Genomic DNA, 24,372 nt, shown 5'->3' on the forward strand with positions numbered 1-24,372 from the left:
TGGAGGAAATTATGAATTATGTGAAATATTTGGTTTTCATTTGTGTCTAGGTTTTCAGTATGTTTTTGGAGACTCTTGTTGATTTTATAATAATTCATAAGGATGACTTGCAGGACTGGCTTTTTATTCTTCTCACACAATTACTTAAGAAAATGGGAGCAGATTTACTTGGATCTGTGCAAGCAAAGGTTCAGAAGGCTCTAGATGTTACAAGGTAAGTGTTCAGGGAGTAGACCACTTTTTCCCCAGTTTTTGAGATATAATTACATAGAACATGGTATAAGTTTAAAGTGCACACGATGATTTTGGTACATGTATATATTGATAAGTGGTTACTACAGTGTTAGTTAATACTTCCTTCACCTCACATAATTATTTTTTTGTTGTAGTGGTGGTGAGAACACCTGAGGTCTGTTCTCTTAGGACCTTCCAGATATATACAGTATTGTTAACTATAATTACCATGCTGTACATTAGATCTCTAGAACTTATTCATGTTATATCTGGAAGTTTGTACCTTTTAACCAACATCCCCCCATTTCCCCCACCTCCTATCCACTGGCAACCACTGTTCTACTCTGTTTCTGTGGTTCAGCCTTTTTTAAAAAAAAAAAATTTCCTGTGTAAGCCGGAGTTAGGGAACATTCCTATACATTAGTATAGCAGTGGATTTATAAGGCCTGGGCTGCAAGGTTGGGCTGACCGAGCTTATAATAAATAAGTGAAGTAGATAAGAGGGAGGGTCAAAGATGGGATGCAGAGGTGTGGTCAGTTGTGGCCATGTTGGAACCTGGCCCTAGTGGTACCAGACTTTTCAAGGATGGTCAGAAATGAGAGTTAAGGTAACACATTTGAGAATTTTTTTTCTTAACACTGTCAAAACCAGATAAAACATTTGTGAGCCAGAGTTGGCCTACAGGTCACTTGCTTAATTTAAGTGAATTTATGAATGACAAGATGATTTAAGATTTTTAGGGATGGCAAGGATATTAACAATTATATTCCTAACCTTTGATGATCAAGGAAAACAATTACTTTTTTCTGTTAATTTTCCTGGATGCCTCTTTCTTTAAGAATCCTGTTCTCATTGTATTTCATCTACGCCACTAAAAATTGTTTATCATTCCCTTTTTCTCAGCAGCTGAGATGTATAGCTACTTAAGCTTTTTTGGGATCAGTCAGTGAGTACTGAGGGGCTCAGTGATAGACCTGATTACAAGTCTGCCTCGTTTCTGTTCTTTGGCTGTACCTAACATGAGGGTATATCTCCCAGTTAAACACTTCAATTATTTGTTACAGAAGAAAGGAGAGATGTTTTGTGTGTGGTTTGTCGACCTTGTTTTTTTAATTTATACCCATATGAGTCAGTTAAATCATGTAGTATACTGAAGTGTACTTTGCTTCCAGAAATGGTCCTCATAACTTCCTGTGTACAAATAATTATGGTAGAAAAGGATGTGCTCTTGGGTCAAGTTTACTTCTTAATAGTAATTATAATTCTGATAATACTAATACCTAGTATGTGTGATGCACTTTACATTTTTCTTGTATTATTTCATTTAAATTTCACATCCAAATATAAAATCCTATGATTTTATATTTTTGAACCTGCATCTCTTTTCTTTCTTTATACTTCTTTAGATTGAGAAAAGTCTCTTAAGAGAGTCAAAAGACAGCAATGCAGTCACTCAGCCTTAATTTAATAGATGTTTGCATTGCATTATATTTCCTGTTAGTATGGATGGTATGTCTGCATTATCCACATGGGCTCCATTATGTGATTTTACGCTGATACTAGTAATGGCAGCATCTTAAGGGGGAGAGTGAGCACTGACTTTAGTTAGCCAAGAGCCCTCAGGGTTACTCAGTTGGACCAAAGATGTGAGGTGACTAAAGAAATGAGATCAATAACAGGTAAGAAATGGAGCTGGAGAGGGTCTTCTAGGGCCTTTGGGCTTCTGTATATGTTTTGTAGCTGAATGTGGGGTTTTCTTGCTGAGTATCCCACAGGCGCTCTTCTTGTGACTATACCAAACAGAGATCATAAGCACTTACCCAGCTAGAACCAAGGGTGACAATATAGTTAGCTTAAGCAAGGTCAGCTATAGGCAGTGTAATCAGGGTGTAAAAATCAGATTTGGAAACTGACAGTGTTTTCTGGGTAAGTGATATTTAGAAAGATAGCTGGAGAAGTTTAGTATGTGTTTTGGGACATTTAACAAGATTTCCCTTTTTCTGAATTTTTAATTTAATGTGTATTACTATAGTATTTAATATAAGATTAAAAGTACTGTTTAAAAAATGTGAACAGGCTTGATTTTACGTATATTAACCTACAACAGTGGTCCCCAACCTTTTTGGCACCAGGGACCAGTTTTGTGGAAGACAGTTTTTCCACAGACTGGGGGTAGGGGATGGTTTCGGAATGAATCAAGCACATTATATTCAAGCTCATCTCCTGCTGTGTGGCCTGATTCCTAACAGGCCACAGACAGTACCGGGGTTTGGGGACTCCTGATCTACAACAGTGTATTTTTTCTTTTTATATGGTTTTATACTATGTTATAAATTTTTCTTTAAAAACAAACACTTTTTTTTTTTAAAACCCAGGGACTCCTTTCCATTTGATCAACAATTTAACATTTTGATGAGATTTATTGTGGATCAAACTCAGACTCCTAACCTCAAGGTTGGTAAAAATTTGTCATTACAATTCAACCTCTAGAAGTCAATTTTTTTAACACATGACTTATATTTGCTGTTACAGATAAATCTGCTGTGAGTGTTCTTGTTCACTTCTTTGTGGACATCTTTACATTTCTTTTGGTTCAGTACCCAGTAGAGAAATAGCTGATTTATTAGGGAGGCGTATGTTTAACATTATTTTATACTGTTAAAATGGTTGTATTATATTCTTGCCAGCAATGTATGAGAACTCTAGTTCTTCCATGTCCTTACCAATGTTTGGATATTATTACTCTGTCACAGTATTTAAACTAGAAAATTCTGATTTGTTGAAGTAGGTATCCTATTGGAATTTTTAAGAATATTAACATCCTAACACATGAAAATTATTTCTTATATATTGTTATAAAATCATACCTCTAATAAAACTAACTTGGAGGAAGGATTTGTTTTCATTTGGGACAGGTCATGTGCACCATCTGGTCTTTGATCATTATACTTTTGTTGGGGTTTTAGGATAGGCCCAGTCAGTAAAAACCCTTTTCTCCTGAGGTCAAAACCAATTGGGACATCAGTGGAAAAGTTAAAGCAGAATGTCAGCTTGGTTACTGAACATGCTGCCTTGCAAGATATGGCCTAGAATGTCTAAAAAACAAAACTAACTACAATGTTGTACTTGCCATCCCAGTCAGTGGCAGAGTTGAAAGTCCCATGGCCTCCCCACATGGGCTGCTGCCCTGTGAGTGTCTTGCAGCATACGCGAGGAGCAAAGCACACTCTAAAAATGCAGAGCGTTAAGCTGCATGCCTCTCTTCTACTTCCCAAACTTACCTTTCAGTCATTTCATGCTTTTTCTCCTGATTCATGCTGGCTCCATGTGGAACCATAATTCCAGGTGAAAGAAGGTATCCCCTCAATAGTGTTTATTTTTCTCTGATCACCAGTTAATAATTTTGCTTAAAAATTGATGAAGTTTACATAATGTTTATAATTATTGGATCTTTCAGGTCAAAGTTGCAATCCTGAAGTACATTGAGTCTCTTGCCAGGCAGATGGATCCAACAGATTTTATAAACTCTAGTGAGACCAGGCTTGCCGTTTCTAGAATTATAACCTGGACAACAGAACCAAAGAGTTCAGATGTGAGAAAGGTATGTTCAAGAGAGCTGCAGTGCAGTTTTAATGGCAGACTATTCTTTACATATGTTAGAAAAAGAACTTTATCTAGAAACTTGCAAACTGCCCCACACATCTATAGGCAAACCTCTATTGTGCCTTTTCTGTGAAAACCAAGACTTTGCCCTTGTCCCTTATCTTCTCTCTCTAGCTCTACCTCATTCCAGTCTCTTGAGTGTTAAACTGAAAATCTGAGATCTTATATGATGGGTTCGTGGTTTTCTTAGACAGCTTTTACTTAAATGTGGAGCTCTTTAAACTGTGCCAATTGTGGTAAAATTCAACTTAGCAGATGAATCTTCACTTTTGGGAACCATCCACGATGACTTTCAGTTGTACATACCCGGCTAGCATTGAGTAGTAAAGCACTATGATTTGATTCAAATAGCTGTGTTAAAGCTCAGTATTCAAATATGTGTTCTTTTGCCCCATAGCTACTTCCACGTATCAGGGCACTGCAGATAAATTCTTCCTGAAGATTCACTTTTATTTAAGTGCTCTGTTTTGATGTACCATCCCATTGTGCATTTATATTCATATAGATACTGTTGTAGGTAGTGCAACTGCCTTACCCAAGAATTTGAGATGTATTTGAAAGATTGTCTTAAGTGAGTGTAGTACCTAAATGTATTTAGAAATTGTTATTATTTACTATGCTGCTCTAAGATCTAAATTTGTCTTTATCATTTTAAAGCTGTAAAACAAATAAAACAGGTTATTTTTACTTGGATAATTCAGTCAGTACACTAAAGATACTCTTACCTGTTTCTTTTAAATATTTTAAATATGTGTCTGCCTCTTTCATTTGCAGTTATTAAAAGGTATATCAGGTGCTAGGGAAATCTTGATGATTTAAAAGCACTTTGTGATCATAAACCAAGTTCTTCTATTGTTATTTAATTCCCTAAAAGTAGAGTGAGTTTATATTCTAAACACTAGAAAAGTCCTTCAGTCTGAACTCAGTGTAGTAAACTTTCATATTGGCTCCATCCTTGGAGAATATTAGTTTTATGCAAACAATACTTGGGAAGTTTGCAGACAGTATAATTCATTCTCTGTTTCTGTAAGGTCATATTTGGGAAGACACTTTAGAAACATTTTAAGCTGATACAACTCTGATTTCTTTATCATTTTAAATATTTTGTTTCCCTTTTTATCTTACTGTTTTGGGGCACTTCATATTCGAGAGAGAGAGGTGTCTACATATTTATGTTGTTTTGAAAAGGAAGGAAGAAGCCCAACCACAATCAGATCGTAAACCAGTGTACCTACCAGGCTGAGGCTGACTGGGACTGAATGGAAAAGCCCCACCTAGACTTCCTTTACCTGGTCTGCTGTATTCCCAAAGAGACAGTTTTCTTTTTTCTGTGTGGGGTCCATGACTAGTGTTGACCAGACTTTGCAGAAGTGTACTAGACCTTTCTTAATGCCCTGTGTTTGTGTTGAGATGGGATCATGTATTAACAGTAGGAAGTGGGTTCTAGAGTTTGACCTCCCTTTGACTTCGGCCTCTGCTACATTTTAGTGGCTGAGCAAGTTATTTAACCTCTGAATTCTTGTTTATTATTTGTAAAATGAGAATAATAATATTTGCTTTAGGCGTCATTGGGAGGACTGATTGCAATAAAGAATATAAAAACATAGCTAAATATTGCTGTTGTAGCACTTGCTGTTATTTGATAGTTGTTTTGGTTTTGTTGTTGCTTTTGGTGTAACAAATGAAAAACCAAATTTTTTCTGGCATTAGATTTGCTTTTCTCATCACTCAAAGGGAATGTGATAATGACCATGGAATTTTGGTGATGTGTTTATATTTTAGGATTCAGAATCTCTGTATATTTGCTTATCATATGTGATTCTCTTAACATTTCACATCTACTTTGTCAGAGGAAATAACTGACGTAGCCCTTAGGATTCAGAATCTCTGTATATTTGCTTATCATATGTGATTCTCTTAACATTTCACATCTACTTTGTCAGAGGAAATAACTGACGTAGCCCCCAAATGTTTTGAGAAATGTGGCAAATGAAGGCATGGCAAAGAAACCTAGAAATAAGAAGAGGCTGTTGCTTTGAGCAGGGAAAGTATATAAACAGCATTCAAAAGTTGAAATTTCAGAAATTGAAAAAATTTTGATTTCTGAATATAGGTAGGCAGCATGGCCTGCTAAAAGCTAAGGATTTTACCATCAAATAAGATTTGTATCTCAGCTTAACTGTAACTGCCTCTTTCAGGTCTCATTTTTGATCTCTTTGATCTTCTGTTTCATCACATAGAGGAAAAAGATTGATCCTTCCAGGATGGATTATGATTATTAAGTTCCTAGCAAACGATTGAGGTTTAAAAGTGGTAGTTGCTGTTAGTCTTCTTAGTCTTAGCCTTAGATTATGTATGTACATGATTTTATAAAAGAAGCCAAATACTTTTACAGCTTACAATAACCATGGATTGAGCACTTGCTGCTTCTCGCTGATTAAATCCCTCCACCTTTCCTGTTTGTCCGTCCCCGCTTCAGCGTAGTCGAGTAGGTGAGGATTTCCCCACTAGGTCACCTTCAACCTGCTCTGGGCTTGGAGAAGGAAACTTGGAAGAACATTGTAAACAGGTAGATTTAAAACTCTGCTTATTTGGAAAAGATACTTTGCTGTTTGCACTTTAGAATATTAATACTGGTTACCCTTGTGAAGACTCTGAGAAGATTTTGAAGAAACCTAAAATTAATATAATTCTACATGAGGGTGTATTTGTGTGGCTGTGTAAATGTTTGTTTTGGTATGTTTTTATGATTAACTCCCTTCCCCCCAAAACATCCATGTTGAATGCAGACCTCTACCATATTTTAATGAAATAGTAAAGGACAGATTCTAAATAAGAAATGTCTGAAGATTTTGAAATACCTTTTCCAGTGATTTTCTAAAGCAATTTTAATGACAATCTGAAGTGAACAGTAGTAGATGCTTAATCAGCAAACTCCTCTTCCTCCCAAATTTTAAGTTTTCCCTGGTTAATATCAGCACTGAAGCATTTGTCAAAGCTTAATTATCTCTTGTCTGGAAGGATTATTTTCTGCTATAAGGTACACAGCATCCAAAGCATTTGATAAGCCTGGGAGTTCTTTTCAAACAGCTGTGACATTCTACTGTAAGGGCGTGAATGGGAGTCATTTATTTCTAAAGTTGTTACTTGATCTTTAAAATAAATTGCCCTAGAGTTGTCCATTAGAAAAAGCAGCACTCTTTGAGTTTTTTGTTTGGCTACTTAATACCTTTTATCGAAGGCAAGAGGTCAAAGATGAGACAAGAATATAATCCATTTGATTCATTACTGAACATGAACTATGACCCAAGCGTTTTTTTAATGAACCTCTCGAACTCTACTTGATATTTGGAATTATTCTTTTAATGAGAGCGTATTGATGGTAATGATAAATATAACCCAGTTTTCTTCTTGGAGTCCAGTATTCTGACTTCTCACTAACACAGAGGGTTGTATATAAAGTATCTTAGGACCATACACTTTTATTCCTTTTAAAACTTTGAAATATTTGTAAATTAATATATTTAATGACACTTTTTATCCATTTCTGGAGCTTAAATCTCATTAGAAAAATATTTTACTTTGAAACCAGCTTTCAGCCAAAGGATGGCTTCTGAAAACTGTTTAAAATCATATGCATTTTTATACTTCGGAGAATGTAAAAATAAATCATACTCATTTATATGTATCAATCACGCACATGTACCATCTCTCCATTCAGCTATGTATTCAAAATGTCCTGTCTTTTGGTTTGATTTCTTGTCCAGAGTCGACGTTCAGATTATCAGGGGAAGGTTTCTTAGTCAAAAGTTAGTCTTCTGCACTTTCTTTTCCCACGTAACTAAATGTCACTGATGCTAAGTAGCCATGAATTAGTGCAATTTCTAGGCTTCTCATCTTGCAGCCTTCCTGTTCCTAAAAAATCCCACTAATTTTATGATTTGCTTCATGATAAACTTTAAAGTTTGTAGTATTAGATATCATATCACTCTAGGAAGTAAGATGGTAGCACATTTCAAATAAAAATACACTATTCATTTTATAATTTTCAAGGGTCATTTTCAGTCAACAAAAAAATAAATGCTTGATTTGCTCCCCCTGCTTTCTTTCTCTTTGAAGTGCAGTTTTTTCTGCATGCATTTTTTCTAACATCTAATAAAATGTTTTTTAAAATGCACAGGTTACTTTGCATGATTTTTGGAATTTGCTCTTATACAAATATTGAAATCATGTTAGTAGCATATTAAATTGGTGGTAAAATCAATTCCTCCAGGTAATGATATATTAACAATGATTCAATAATGAAATATAGACATTATATTTAAGTACAATTATGATAATGTTTTTGACCTGCCATGAAAGCAACTGGCCTATTGTGATTTAATTTGGTTGGAAGGTTACTAATTCCTATATATGGATGTCAGGAGAAAAAAAGTAAGATTTTGCCCAATACTCTAATGAGTGATTTTGACATGTTGAAAAAGTAATTTTTGATTACTGTGTAAAAACATCCTACTGATATTTTGAAATTTGTAATCAATTTTTATTTTTGCCTAGATGCATTTGGGTCTTTGTATTTTTTTCTTTCTTGAGGCATTTTCACATTGTGAAAGCAGTGAAATATTTTGTGGTGTTTATTTCCAAAGAATTTCTCAGCAGTTTTTTTTGTAATATTATTATCATGGGGAGAAAATATTCACAATAATTACTGCAACCCTAAAAATTGTAGTCTTTGAAAAAATACACTTACGCTTTTAGTCAAAAGATTTTTATGTTTTCCTTTCTTCTGACTCTTAGAAATTTGTAAGAAATGCCGGTTAGTACTTAACCAAAATTTTCTTTGGCATAGTTTTTCTAAATCAAAACCCGTATAACTGATTCCATAGGCATTGTGTTTAAGCTCAGAATGCCAGCTGCTACACCAGTACCATAGAAAGCACTAGCTTGCTGGAGGAGTTCTAGTCTCATCTGGCTACTATTGCTTCAGCTAATTGCTTCCACCTTGCTGCTATAGTGATTACAAGCAGTCCTGCAGTAAAGAAAAATAGAACGTTTTCTAAAAGGCAGAGAATAAGTTTATAATTTGTACCATCTAAGTCTGCTTTGCTTCCCAAAGACTGTCTCTTTCTGCATTTCATAAGTATTAAAGTAGGAGTTTTTCAGATGTATTTAGACTCCCATCTTTTTCTAGTATTTCTCAGTCACTAGGAGTGGGGTGAAGAAAAACAGTTTCTCAAGATAACTCAGTGGCGACTTGTTTAGAAGCCTGTTCATTCCAGGGTGCATTGGGAGCCCTGTCTGGTTCTGATTTATTAAACAATCTTAACCCTTTAAAATTTGATTTTTTCATTTATATATTTACCAGCTTCATTCCCAGTTCTAGACAACATAGGAAGGGGTGTAGAAATTTATTATTAATGTGATGTGGAAGTATAAGGCCGAGGCATTACAATACAACTAGGACTTATTTTCCAGGTTGAAGTCAGACTATTTATGATTGCTAATATAATTTTTTTCCAGATGCATCTCATTTTTTTGTGCAAAGATGTCCTTATATTATTTTATTCATACAATTTTTTTTACTTTTATTATAGACAATTTTAATGAATATTTTGACTAAGATACACTATTGTACATTATATAAATTAATCGTCGTCCTTTTCTAGGCAGCACAAATTGTGCTAATTTCACTGTTTGAATTGAACACTCCTGAATTTACCATGTTACTTGGTGCCTTGCCAAAAACATTCCAGGATGGTGCCACCAAACTCCTGCATAATCACCTCAAGAATTCCAGTAACACCAGTGTGGTGAGTGCTCTGGTTATGATTGGTACCTTTGTACTGTACTGATCCTGGTCTCTGTGGGGCCCTTGGCTAGAGTTTGTTCTCTTTTAATAGATTGTGGGTGTCTTAAGGTAGGAATACTAGGTTTGATCCTGTCATGTTCCCAGTGAATGAATGAATCTGATATTTAAATATGCTTATTTTAAGTTAGGTTATTCCATCAGTTAAATTATGTTTAATTTTTTTTTTTTTTAATCCTCATCCAAGGATATATTCATCGATGTTACAGAGAGAGGAAGGGAGAGAAACATCAATGTGAGAAATATCTTGGTTGCTTCCTGTACGTGCCCCAACTGGGGACTGAACCCACAACCTAGGTATGTGCCCTGACCGGGAATTGAGCCCACAACCTTTTGGTGTACAGGGCGATGCTCCAGCCAACTGAGCCACCTGGTCGGGGCTAAATTTTTGTATTTAGTCATTTAATTATTGAGTTACATATTTTTTATACTGCAGAGATGCAACTGCTCAATTGTATCTGTTACTCTAGCACAACTAACATCAGTCTTTCAGCTTCAGGAAGGCCTATATGAGAGTCACCATTTTTGGTTTAATGTTCACTTAAAATGGTCCATAACAATTCAGAAAAAAAAAATTTATCCTGATTGTACATATTCTGCCCATGTATTTAAATGTGGATTAAAAGGCCAATAGAAAAGTGGACTATATTCTGTATTTAGCCCTTGAGTAATGATGCTTATTCTGCCTTCACCCCAGGGCTCTCCAAGCAATACAATTGGCCGGACTCCCTCCCGACACACCAGCAGCAGGACCAGCCCCCTGACCTCACCCACCAACTGTTCCCATGGGGGCCTATCTCCAAGGTAATGCCATTAAAACAGAAGTGAAGAAATTTAAAGCACTCCAGTGTTTGTCTAGCCTATTTTTATATTTTAGACCAAGCTTAATACCAAAAAATTTATGGGTAGGAGCAGACCATGAATTCCAGTCCTCAACCAAATCTTAACTGAATAATCTTGGGCAAAGTGGTTAACTTCTACAGTAAAATTAGTGGTTTGTGCTGAGTGTTGTCTGAGATTCTTCCAGCTTTAAACACTTTCTAGTACCTTAAAGATTTTGAAATTAAAGTTACATGTACTTACTTATACGTAGAAATCATTTAAAATCTTATCACCTATTCTGTAAGTGATAGGAGCTCTTGAAGAAGGTATTTAGTCATCTAAATAAATTCTTTAGAGGCCATCTGCACATAGTCTGGGGTAGCTTTCAACCCAGTGGCCATTCTAAACATAATTGCTTTCATTATGGGCTCATGTTTGAAGCAGAATACTGCTCGGCAGAAGGGAGTAAGAACCTGAGAACTAAACTTGGATCACCATTTTCAGACTCATGTGAATGTTAACCTTACAGAGTCTGAGGCAGTGACTGGAGAAGAGAAAATGCTTTGTCTCAGGGTCTTTAGTTAACCTTCTCCGTCTAGCCAAAGCCTTCAGCAGTCTCTGCATGGTGGCATTAGTGACCTCCTGGCTTACGTTGGAGTCACTATGGCCTCCACTCAGGTTAGTGGTTTTCTAGGCCAGACTTTTTAGGTAAGAGCCAGTGTCTGGACCTGAAAGGGTCATGCGTGTTTTGTTGTCTACGAAACGTCCAGGTCTCTGGGATCACTAACAAGAATCAGGGTGCTATGTCCGAAGGGTTGCCGACATCAAAATCTTAACATTATAAGAAAATACTGCAAATATACCACTTTCCCGCTAAGAGTTGCCTCTTTAATAGGAAGATAATCAAAACAGAAGTGCCTTTAAATTTTGATTTTTAAGTGATTAAGAGTCTCCCATACTCCTCTGTCCTTACCCATGAATTTCTCTTCGGTTCCTTAGGTTACTATATAAATATTTTGGGATATATCAAAGTGGTATTTTTCTCTTGGTGAAACAAAGTATTTTGTATGCTTATAGTATCTGTCCTACAGTTTAATCACCCTAAGGACCCCCAGTACTATATTTAAGTAGATTAAAGTATGATGTTATTTCTTCAAATTTGGTCTATTGTCATGATTCAGCAGGCTATTCTAATTAAACTACTGAGACCAGAAATACATGAAAATATATTTTCATATATGTCTGACTTTCCTCTGGTGTGACTGAGGCTCAACCAACAAAAATTTTTTTTTTAAGGTTAACATCTATATCTGTATCTAAAGTATATGGTTTGTCTTAAATGACCAGGGTTCAGTGTTGACAGTATAGTCATACAGTTCTCTTTCTTTGGGGGAGAATTTTGTGGAAAACTTGTATTCTCTGTAAATTGTCAGTTTGCCAAGAATTGATACTTTGCAACATTAAGGGGAAATCTGTCCTTCCATAATACACAGGTCATTCTTCTTATCTTTTAATTATATAATTATTAGGGTGGCACATTCTTTAGGTAATAAGCAAAAGGTAAAACTCAAATTCAGTATTTTATTAGATGTGCTAATGTTCTAATTAAAAGATTATTGGGAGCTGCTAGCATAATTTATCAGAACCAACAATTGTCTAAGTATTAATCTCTGAGATCCTCACATTATTAAAAAATTTAAATTTATTTTTCCAGATCATCATTTATTCTTAATTGGCCTGACTTTTCTTTTTACTGTTAGGGTTATAGGTCAGTAGAAGAAATGAAGAGATTAATTTTCAATATGAAAACTTCCAAGTGTAGCCTAAATAAATTTTTTGTCAAAAAATGCTTTTTTGGGGAATTACTTAGTTATTTAGTTAACTTCTTTTTTAAAAAAGAAAAAAGATAACTAGCTAGATGGCCATAACCAGCTTTGTTCTCATGAGGAGAAATGATTTTTCTCACAACTTAAACTGTCCAGAAGTAGGGAAAACTGCCTCATAGCATCATATCACTGGAAGTATTCAAATAGGCTGCATACTTTCTACCAGGAAAATTATGAAGAAAAGAAACTCTTGAACTAAATAGGAGAATGGATTAGGTGCCAATTTGTAAGGTGGTAGTAAACATGTTCTACCGAATATAATCTCAGCTATTTTCCTGAGCAGTGATCTTGAAATGTTTATTTTCTGTAACCTGCCGTTCTTTTGAGTCAACCATATGATATTAACTTTTTCATACTTAAGGGGAGAAGTTATTATCATTTGTTTTTAATCTAATTTTGAATGTCAGAATGAAACTGGTATTATCTTTTGTCCAAAAATTCTGTACTTGTATCATGGTGGTATTAAGGAAATATTCTAAAATGATGAAAAAAAATCTAATTTGGTGGGTTTTTTTTTTTTTTAAGCAATACTGAGAAAGTCATTTTTATCACCCCAATACTTTCATATAAGCCATAGCCAACAGGTTAAACTTCTGTGAAACATTCCATCAGTTGTTGTTTCTGTATGAGGGAAGGATCACTGCTTATTCCCAGCACGTAAACAAATACTGCTGGGCATTTGGAGAGGAGATTTATGACCTGCAGTTTTCCATCATTAAACATATATTTGTATTTTAGCTCATTTTACTGAGTGTGATTTATGTTAAATGAAAAACAGAGTTGCAGAGGACTTTAGAAATCACATAAAATCCATTTCATTGAAGAGAAGAAAAAAGTATGGCAGTCCTCACTTTGGTCCTTGGCATATTGTAGAGCAGAATGGCACTAACTAGATAAGCTCTGTTACCCCCTAGCAATAAAAGGTAATTTATGGTAGATTTTACATTTATCCCACCAGAGAATCAAGACTATCCATAGACTCAAAGTAGGAATTCTCCCACAGGGAAGTAGCAGTGGTGCTCAGCCTTATTCTCTACCTGCCAGCGGAGCCCCAGCCTGAGATGGCTGTCCAAATACCCCTTGTAGCACCACCTCCAGCCCAGTGTGTGACTTAGAGACAGTCTGTAGGCCCTTTTATGCCACAGTGAGCTCTCAGCTCCACACTTTATTTTTCTTACCAAATGGGGCCATAACTGTCTTCAGGTAGAGATTAGCAGTATACCTACTGCTCTTAGAACCATGATGAATGCCAGCAGCCGGCAGTGCTGACATGTAGGAGCACTGTCGCTGATACCAGGCTCCACCCCTTGACCTCATGTAATATTTCCAGCCAGTCTGGCTCAGCCCTTTCCTAATGTCCCTGGTTCTTTTGAGTTGCAAAAGTTGTTAGAACTCTCTGTCAGGGCCTCTTGCAAGCCCAGATCACTTAGTGACATTTGTGAAGTGAAGAGGAATACTTGTGTTTGCAGATTAATTTTAATTGTCATATTAGTTATTTGAGCACAGGAATTAGATTTTTGGTTCCCCTCTCTCTGAAGTGGCTAGCTGAGGGTTGCTGCCTTAGCCTTCTAGCAATGATGTTATTCTTTCAGAAAAAAATTGCTTGTGGCAGCCTCAGGACTCCATCTGATTGGATCCCAGCCTCTGGTCAGAATGACACGTTCTGTGATTCTTCCTGCTATAGTCTCTTTGGTCCCATTTGAATGAAGGCCCATAATTTCTTCTTTGGTTCTCCCTAAAATAATTGATTGCATTATCTCACAATGGACATTCATATTTTTTTATAAGTGGCTATAATGCCCCCAAGTGTAAGTGTGGATACACACATGTTTCACACTTGCATTCAGAATCTCATGTGATACAAAAATGTAAATGCATGATTGAGAGGGAAAGGAATAAAAGTCTTATCCAGGACCAAGTTGTATTGATAGAAGAAAATATGTTCTTTTTCTTTATATGGTGAAGTATTAATTGTACTCCAATGAATTTTGATAGAACTTTGTCAAGGAAAGAGACTCTTAAGACATTTGGAATAGAGCATCTTCCTCTCCTCTTCCTTCTCCCTTCCCTTTGCCTTTTTTTGGTTCATGTTCTGATTTTCCTCTTCTGATCACTACAGTCGATTATGGGGTTGGAGTGCCGATGGGCAATCGAAGCACCCACCTCCCTTTTCTCAGCCTAACTCCATTCCCACCGCTCCCTCCCACAAGACTCTCAGGCGCTCTTACTCTCCCAGGTAACAAGCTACCTGTTAAACTTGTCTGAGGTGTCACAATATTATTGCATTTCCAAAGTCGTCTCAGTTCTTTTGAAAAGCCTCTCAGCTGCCTGCAGTGTGGTCCTTGCTTTGGCTTAGACTGGCAGGAGGAGAGCCTTGGTGAGAAGTGTGAGCAGGTGTGTGATCTTTGTCAAACCTCACAAGTACAGTTCCTACCATGTCACAAGTTGAGGACCATTTCATCAGCTGACAAAATTCATCAGCATATACTACTGCAAACCTTTCTGCCCAGTGCAGTGCTCAGGCAGTGCCATGAAATCAAGGCAGGCAACAGTGGGCACAGTTTCCTTTACCTTCTTCTTAGGTGTATTAGGCATTCCCACTAAGAAGTAAGTGAGACCTGCTCTTCCGAAAGTGCACCTGTAGCTTTCAGTCCTGCTAGTGATTATGTGGACCGATAACTTTCACAATGTATTGTCACCTGGTGATTTTCTCAGGACACAGATCCAGAAAGAAAGCCCCAAGAAGGGCACTCAGTTATATCTTAGTAAAGGTTCCCTGCCTCAAGGCAGGAGAGCTGACAATATCCTCACCAGCCCCTGGTTTGATGTAACAACATTTAATGAGTCTAGAAGAAGGGGTAGGACTTCCTTCAGAGGACAAATCTGGTCCAGAGTTGGGTCCACATTGAAGGTCTGTTAGTGCTTTTTATAAAGGTTCAAAGACCAGAGAATACCTTCCCTAGAAGGCTATAATTATACGAGCAGAGCAGAGGCAGTTCAGCTGTTTTGTGCTTTGTCAGATGAGTTTGTACCCTCTGTAATAAGACAAGGATAAAAATAAAGTATTACTTCTCAATGCTTCAGAGATAGCTTTTGTACTGATTTACATTCCTATTTTTGTATCCTCAATATAGCGAAGCTGTACGTAGTGAACAGGTCAGCTAAATGTTTTAACAACATCTTTCTTTTGAAACTTAAGCCTAGAAGTAACTTCTAAAGTGTACAGAGAATACTGTAATGCCTGTTTGTAACACAAGTTTAGGGCAAAGACACACTGGCAGTGCAATGTCACTGCTATGATCAATGTTCATAAAGTATGTTGGTACACTTTTTTTAAAAATTAACAAGGCCTCAAGGTATAAGACCAGTTTACTGACTGTCTCCCAGTATACTGACTCGTGGCACTAAGCGTCACCCCCAGCCACTCTTCCCAGCCCGCCATCAAGACTGCCTTCCAGAGAATACCCTGTTCTCAGAATCGTCTTTCACATATGTGCACAAGAATATAGCTGATGCTTAATAAAAACCTGTATCTTTGATGGAAGAGAGAGGTGACTAGAGACTTTTACATTAGAAAACCTATTGGTTACATAAAACTAAAAGGAAATCTATGTCTTTCTTTTTGCTGTATGCCAAAACCCTATTGATTTCATAACAAGGAACAATTTCCTTTTTCCATACCCTAATATCTTTTTCCTACAAAATAACAAAGAGGAAAATCTGAGAGGGCAAACTTCTTGTGTCCAGTTTTTTCTTGCCCTGACCTCATGCCTCCCCATCCATGATACGAATGCTTTACCACAGGGCAGTCCAGAGCTTTACTCTGCTTGTATTGGGTGAGGCCCGACTGCTGAAGCACTGCTTCCTAAGCTAAACAAGCCTAAGGAAACCTTTCTGGAGTCTAATCACAGTGCTTACAGGTGACCAGGGCCTGGCCTGTAACCTAGTGGATTATGTTCTGCAGTTGTCTCTGAGTTCAGTGTGGGGGCAGGTGATAGACTGGGTCTCTTCTAAGTAAAGCTGCTGCATTTCTCTTGCTGCTCTCTCACTGAATGGCTTGTTGGGACCACAGTGTCCACAATTCCCAGATGATTGTATTCATGGGGATTTTCTTCTCCTGTACGATATGAGAGCCCATGGATGTTGATTTGAAAAAAGGCATATCAAGCCAAAGCATAAAATAGCGATTAGAAAGTAGGACTATTTCCTGTTAGAGGAAAACAATGATCTCGCTCACCTGGAGCTCACAGTTTTAGCTTCATTACCAAGGAGATACCTCAAGACCTCAAGCTGGTGAGTCTAAAAAGAAGTGTCACCACAGACTGACCTTGGTTATGCACATATATTCCTAAATGGGAAGTCTGAGTTGGTTTATGAATTTAAAGTAAGAAGGAGGAACATTAACTGGCAGATGCCTTTATTTTCTTACTTTAAAAAGATGCTACTATAATGCTAAAGTTATATGAACTAAAATGAAATGTTTTAAGAAAGTTAAGATTAAGAAAAATAGATGAATTATGTGAAAGCTAACATCTGAAGCGACATAGGGAAAATAATATTGTGACATCCCTTAAAAAGCTGAACGTTTTGCTAGACTTTCTCTTGTACCAGCCTGCCTGCCTTCCTTCCTTCCTTTCTTTTGCATGGGCTATGTTATTGTTTTTGGTTGTTTGATTCAAAGTATTTTAAGACATCTTTTTACATCTTGTATACATATTTTTTGTTTGAGTCATACTCAGTCTTTATTTATTAAAAAAGTGTACTGGCCAGATGTATAAATGTTTTTGTTCCTAAGCTGGTAGTGTGGTTTTCTAGAAGGGAGAGGTTGGCAGGGAGCTTCTTTCACGTTAAAGGAACATTGCCTCATAGACAGATAACCTTATAAACTTAGAAGGGGTTGAAATCTTGAATTTTGTTCAGGATTTTTAGTTCACCTTCTGTTAGTATATACATGGAATTTTATCTATAAACATGTTCAAGTTCATATCCCTTTTTATTTAACACCAGAACCAGTCTTTGAGTTGGCATGTATTTTTGTAAACTGTCCAAGTACAATTGAGGTGTGTATTTTCTTTCATCAGAAAAAAAAAAGGTGAGTTTTATCTAGGACAATTTTAGGCAAATAGCTTTGATCTCTAAGAGTGAGTTCAGATCTTGTGCTCTAGCAGAACCTAACTAGCCTTAGAAAACACTTGGGTCACTGCAACCTCAAGCCAGCCTGACTACTCTAAGTGAGAACTGCCCAAATCTTATCTTCCTTATCTGCCCAAATCTTTGTAAAAAACAAGACAGGAGAGGGGGCTTAGTGAATGTTCTTTGTTTTTAAGTGATGGAAAACTTACCTCCTATGAGAATGTACGGGATTGGTTGTGTTGTCCTTAGGGAAGGCTCTGCGAGTGTGTACTTAATTTTTGTTACTTCTCTTGAGAAGAACAGAAAGATTGCACTCCTTAATAATGTTGAATGCTTTCTTAATTACAGCCCAGGGTTCTTGGAGTGTCCCTAGCAATCTTCGGTATAGCTCAAGGCTTTCTACAAGTTAGATTAGACCAACTTACCTGATCCCTTTTTGAATAGTTTTGAAAAACAATTGACATCTAAGCTAAGTTTATAGTTTTGACTTGCCATTTGATTGTTGCTTCACGTTTTGCTTTGTTTATACGTGAGTATTCATGCTTTTAAAAAATATCCTTAGGGGTAGTTGTTTTTATTTTTATTTATTTATTTATTTATTTATTTATTTATTTATTTATTTGATTCTCAGGAGCTTCTATTTCAGTGTACTTCTCAGGCATCTAAATGTCATTTGTTGACATACTGCATTACACCAAAAAGACTTTTTAGGTTTTTTGCTTTTTTTCATGTTTAGCTATTCTAAATGTTTTAAAGGTACAGCAGTTGACATCACTTTTCATTAAGGGACAAATATTTCTGGCTTTTTGAAGTGCTTTTAGACATCCATCTAGGAATCTGACTCATCTTTATAAGATCTGCTTTTAAACTCCAAATATAAACAAGTACAAGAGTTTGATGTTCTCAGCAAGCTACTGGGTTAGATGACATGAGAGTTAAGACTCTCAGGAGCCCATTGGTAAGGTGGATCTGACTTCAAGTTATAGGGTTAGTTTTTTAGTTTTAACACAGTATTTTATTTACAAGTTTCTGGTACTGGTGAGCATAACCCAGAAGTCATTTGTTTTGCTCTTCTAAAATTTATTTGTAATACTAGCTTTATATTGAAGTGCCCATTCCTCTTTAAGTTTGTACATTTGAGACCAGTAACAACAAAACTACTTTTTTCTGTCTTCAGGATATGAAAGTTATTTTTCTACTTTCATTAATTACCTCATGCATTCAGTCATCAGTTGTCACTCTTGAGTTCTTGCATTCTTGTGGTTATTGTTTCCTCTGGTTCTAATTGAGTGCTGATGTAATGTGCAGATTTGACAAGGAAGATGTATAATTAATTGTCCAGTGGTGGTGCTCTAACAACAAATGTCTCCTTTTCGTTCCAAATTACCTAAAGAAACAAAACTAGAATACTGTGTAAATTATTGGAAGGAATTTACGAACATATTTCAATTGTATACATATACCTCAATTTAAGAAATTATTTTGATCTTTAGTATGCTGGACTATGATACAGAGAATTTGAACTCTGAAGAAATCTATAGCTCATTGCGTGGAGTAACAGAAGCCATTGAAAAGTTTAGTTTTCGAAGCCAAGAGGATCTGAATGAGCCAATTAAACGAGATGGCAAGAAGGATTGTGATATTGTAAGTATCCCTAGACTAATAGAGAACTGTATATTAACTGATAATACTGATTCTTCTGAACACTGACCACTGTCATTACTGAGCTTTATCATTATTTTTAGCCTGTAGTCAAAAGTATTTTTAGAGGCCCAAGGCAATTTTGAGTTTCCCTTGCTATCTTTGTAAAGAATGTTAAATGCCTTTTTTCTCAGTTTGCTTGTTGTTTATGCCGGACATATCTTTATTTCTACGCTGTGATAAAAGGAGTAAGCCTGAATCAGATACCACTGTGGCTGTCTGGAGGCTATAGTCCCATGCAGAGGCAGGCAAATAAGCAGGACATTGTGATGCTGTGGGCGGCTGGGGGTCAGCATCAAGGCCCGCCAGGGCCAGTCTTAGCACCCAGGAAGGATCTGCAAAAGAGATGATTTCATTCTCTGAGCTTAAGCACGAAGGTCAAGTGGCAGAGTTGTAGTCAAGAGAGTGTGAAAAGGTGGAGAGATGGGAGTGGGCATTGTATGATTTCCCTCTGAGGGTTACTGAAGTAGAGAGTGAGCATGTTGTGTTTTGGGGGAGGTTCGGAGAAGAGGCTGTAGAGGTTGGCTTAGGAAGGGGTCACACCAGGGGGATTTCCATTAAATATCTTGACTTTCCTTGGGTACACTGGAGCATCTTTGAAGGATTTTTAACCAGGTGTCATGGTCATACATAAATTTTAGAAAGATTGCTGTCACTCAGATGGAGAATTATTCCAAGAAAGTTGGGTTAAGTAGGAAAAAGCAGAAATAGAAGAGTTACAAGTCTAACTAGGGCTTTTGAGTAGGTGCTGGTGCAATGCTATGAGAAAATACAGGAGGGGGAAAAATGTATGTTAACCCCTTTGGAGCGTAATGAATTCCTTTTTTAATATATGTGACGTGGAAGATCTGAGGGATATCCAAGCAAACATATCTATTAGGCCTTTGGATATATCCTTCTGAATTTAGGCTAGAGTAGAGACTTGAGAGTCACTGATTGACTAGTTGCTTAAAGATTACTAAAGAAAAGTGAGTGAAATCAACCAGGTAAAGGCAAAATCAGAAGGAGCATCAACACTAAGAAAAATACAGAAGAAAAAAAGTTGGGGAAAAGAGAGAATAGGGAAACAGGAGAATGTGATGTCATAGAAGTTAAGGGAAACTTTCAGGAAGAAGATTCTAGCCAAAGGCTCCAAGCTGTGATCACATCAGGTCAGATATAGAGTGAAAGGGCTCCACTGGATTTCTTTTTTTCTTTTTTATTACTATTTACATTAAAATTCTGTGTTAACCTAAACATAAAACACATATTCAGTCAGTGTTTTGATATAAAGCCAAGACCTTTTCTTTGAGAATGGGCACACCATTTAGGCTTTCATGTTCCTCTTAAATAAATTTTACACATAGTTATAGTCCACAATTTACAAATTTAGTTTCCTTCAAGAGTCCATTGGATTTTGTGAGCATAGTTCAGAGCAGAGTTGAAGGTGGAAAACAGATTACAGTGGGTTGAAGAGTGACTCAAGTAACAAGCTGGGGAGAGATAAGGGATATTTAGGGGCATTTCCCATGAGAGAGACCTGACCTGTTTGAGTGCTGATGGTATCAGTTGAGAGAAAAATGTTGACTATGGAAGGAAGGGCAGTGGATGATTGGTGGACATGGGTTCTTGGGGACATGGGAGGGCTAATATTTGGGCACTGGTGGAAGAATGGGCCTTGACCAGGAAGGAGGGTGAGCAGGTTTTGTTTAGGGGCAGAAGGATGGAGGGTCTCCCACTTTCTCTGGGCAGTGGAAAGAGGCCTGGAACTTGGTTGCAGTGAGGAAAGTGGAAAAGACCTCCAAAGTAACTGGCGGGGAGGGGAAGGAGGAGAGGAAGGGCTCTGATTAGTGAACAGAGGTCTGCCAGGAACAGTGGAGGTCCTAGAAGGAGGTGGATGCCTAAGGTATTACTTTCCCCAATTATAAATGTAATAATATAGCCAACATACAATATTTTGAAAATGCAAAAAGAAGAGAAATCACCATCTCTTAAGATAATGAACATTACATTTTACTGTATATTTTTCTGTTCCTTAAGTGTGTTTACACATTAATACATTTCAGGGTGTATGCAGAGTGTTTTGTAAAATGAAAGTGGCATCATAGTGTGTGCATCTTGTTTAGCATAAGATATGAGTCCTTTCCCCTGTCAGTGCTCTTCTATGTGAATTTTTATGGCTGGATGATAATTCATATGGATATACCGTAGTCATGTCCTCAGTGCCCTGTTTTGGAACATTTTTTAAAGCATAAAAATACTATGATGAAAGTTGAAAGGAGTGAAGCATGTTAGTGAGAAAGTAAAGAGAGTCTGGGCAGGAAGTCTCAGGATTATCAAGGGGAGGGACAGCATGGAAGGATTCGAATGTGAGAGCTGCAGGGCTAGAAAGAAAATGAGCTTGAATTTCAGACTCAGTGTTTTGGAGGCGGGGCTATTCTCATTAGAGGATGTGATGGAAGCATAAGAAGAGGGGGAGTGAAAATTGAAGAGATGGGGGTGCTTAAAACTTAACCTCTTGGCAACTAATTACCAAATTTTTAACTAAGAAGCTGAGGTATACTCAGGAGCTAGTCTACCTCTTCTTAAGCCTGACAAGTAGACCCAGTCTAATGAGACAAAAGTTCATAAGGGTGGGAAGATGGTTCACAGAAGCAGAGATGAAAACATGAAATGTAGGAGAGAGTCCATCCTTAGGACTAATTACACAAGTACCACAGAACCTGTATTTGAGGTTCCATTTTACTTCTAAATTGTTCTGCTTTGTTTCAAGTAGAAATTATAAAACTTAATGCTAGAAAGGATATGAGGAACTGGTGTAATATTGGTGGCATGGCAAATTGATACAGTCGCTTTGGAGTTTAGTAAAATTGTGTTTAGCAGATGTGATTTTAAGTTTCATATCTTTTATCTAATAATCTAACTGATAACAAACTCAGCAAAAGGAAAGAAGATATTCACACAAAGTTTATTTTAGCATTACCCATAATGACCAAAACAAAAAACATTTAAAAATCAGTGGAAGAGAAATAGTTAGATAAATCTTATTAAAACACAAATAGAGCCCTGACTGGTGTGGCTCAGTGTACTGAGTGCCAGCCTGCGAACTGAGAGGTCACTGGTTCGATTCCCAGTCAGGGCACATGCCTGGGCTGAGGGCCAGGTTCCCAGTTGGAGGTGTGCGAGAGGCAACCAATTGATGTATTTTTCACACATTGATGTTTCTCTCCTTCTCTTTCTCCCTCACTTCCCCTCTTTCTAAAAGTAAATAAATCTTTAAAAACACAAGTAGAAATAGTGATGTGATTAAACATTATGGTTATAAAAACTTTACTTATGTGGGGTATGCTTATGCTATAAGGAAAGTAAAGTACATGATAGTATGGGCACTGTGGTTGCCATGCTATAAAATATGCATGTAGACAAGGGTGAGGATAATAAAGTTCAAAAAGTAACTTTTTTTTTTTTGTTAAAAGTGATTACAATTAGGAGTTTGGCTTTATTTCTTAAATGTCTTTAATCTTTAACATTCGTCCTTTATAAATGATCTTTTTCCATTGTAATAATACCTCTTATTTTTAGAAGAACATTACAAAGAGAAAAATACTAACATCATTCATGAATTATCTTCCCTGAGAGAAAACCCATTAAGTCATTTTGTTCATATCTGTGCATTTATTGTACTCATATATATATATTTGCCTCTTAATAACTATATTAGCATCGTCTTTGGAGGGGGTGTAGCCAAATGCGTTTCAGCAATTTCACTAGGTATATATCCAAAAAAAATTGAAAGAAGGGACTTGAACACATATCTCCTTATCAGTGTTCATAGAAGTATTATTCATAATAACCAGAAAGTAGAGCAACCCAGTATCCATCAACAGATAAATAGATTGGGAAAAATGTGATATATACATTCAATGGAATATTATTCGGCCATAAAAAGGAATGGTATACTGACACACGTTACGACACGAATAGAACATGAAAATATTATCTTAAGTGAAATAAGCCAGACACAGAAGACAAATACTATATGCTTCTGCTTATGTGAGGTAGCTAGAGTAGTTGTATTCATAGAAACAGAAAGTACAATAGAATAGATGTTATCAAGGCTGGGAGGGACAGGGTGTTACTATGTAATGGATATAGCGTTTTAGTTAGGGAAGATGAAAAATTATTGTTTCAGATCTAACGTAGTGGTAATGGTTATGCAACACTATGCATGGATTAACGTCACTGAATTGTGCACTTAGTAATTAAGGGATTAAAATGATATATGTATATTATACCATAATTTATAAAGAACATGCATAAGCACCAATACAGTCTGGCTGCCTGAAAGTGGCTTTACGTGTTTTTCACTCAAGCCTAGGATGAGAAGAATGACAGTTTTGCTGGTCCCAGCACTCAGCCCATACTTGATCTTGTTACAGTGCCACCCCACAAAGGGTGCCAGACAGGCCATTGTGGCTCAGAAGAAAGGACCCTTGAGAGTGAAGACAGTCAGAAACAGGGCACAAGGGACAAAAGACCAGGGGTTTAATCTGTTGAAGACAAGATTCAGAATACATTAGAAAAAAATAAATTGTTTTTTTTTTTTTCCAAAAATAATAATAAAGACCTGTTCTTTGACCAAACATAAAGACCAACTCTGAGCGTCAGAAACATCCAAAGGAAGAATGACCTGCCTGGGGTATACTGAGTCCTCCATTGTTAGAGATTATTAGCCATTGTTTGGCTCACCATGTGGTAGAATATGTACAAGGAATTCTTGGACAGTTGAACTGCTTTAGATCTCGTGACAGTAATTGGGAGAATGTTGGTGTTGTGTCAGGGCTCCAGTGAGGAAACACTTACTGTTTGTAAAGAAAGTGATAGGCTACAGTGTTGGCACAGGAGGGTTTGGAAGAACTGGGAGTTTGTTTTGTACAGTCTTGGTTCTCAAGGGACTTCCAGAATTTCATGTTTTTAATCTCTTAAAATGTTAAAGTTAATCCAAAATACAAACTAAAACAGATTTTACATGTAAATTAATAAAAGAATAGATGAAAATGTAAGCATGTTTAGGTCCCTTTAAGGCA

General features: G+C 36.8%; 1 protein-coding gene across 20 annotated transcripts in view; it reads left to right on the forward strand.

Annotated features, from left to right (window-relative positions):
* The window catches only part of CLASP1 (cytoplasmic linker associated protein 1), a 336,932-nt gene that overhangs the window by 284,241 nt on the left and 28,319 nt on the right, over window positions 1–24,372 (forward strand). For 11 of the 20 annotated variants that reach the window (XM_090279150.1, XM_090279145.1, XM_090279157.1 and 8 more), the window contains 7 exons: window positions 51–214; window positions 2,611–2,689; window positions 3,693–3,836; window positions 6,378–6,467; window positions 9,565–9,708; window positions 10,462–10,568; window positions 19,099–19,249. In XM_090279150.1, coding sequence (XP_090135276.1) covers window positions 51–214; window positions 2,611–2,689; window positions 3,693–3,836; window positions 6,378–6,467; window positions 9,565–9,708; window positions 10,462–10,568; window positions 19,099–19,249 — 879 coding nt within the window. The remainder of the gene's footprint in view (window positions 1–50; window positions 215–2,610; window positions 2,690–3,692; window positions 3,837–6,377; window positions 6,468–9,564; window positions 9,709–10,461; window positions 10,569–19,098; window positions 19,250–24,372) is intronic. The other 9 variants (XM_090279172.1, XM_090279179.1, XM_090279211.1 and 6 more) reach the window with 1 other exon arrangement.

Source organism: Furipterus horrens, unplaced genomic scaffold (genome assembly GCF_987537825.1).
Source record: "Furipterus horrens unplaced genomic scaffold, mFurHor1.1.pri manual_scaffold_1, whole genome shotgun sequence".
Classification (NCBI taxonomy): domain Eukaryota; kingdom Metazoa; phylum Chordata; class Mammalia; order Chiroptera; family Furipteridae; genus Furipterus; species Furipterus horrens.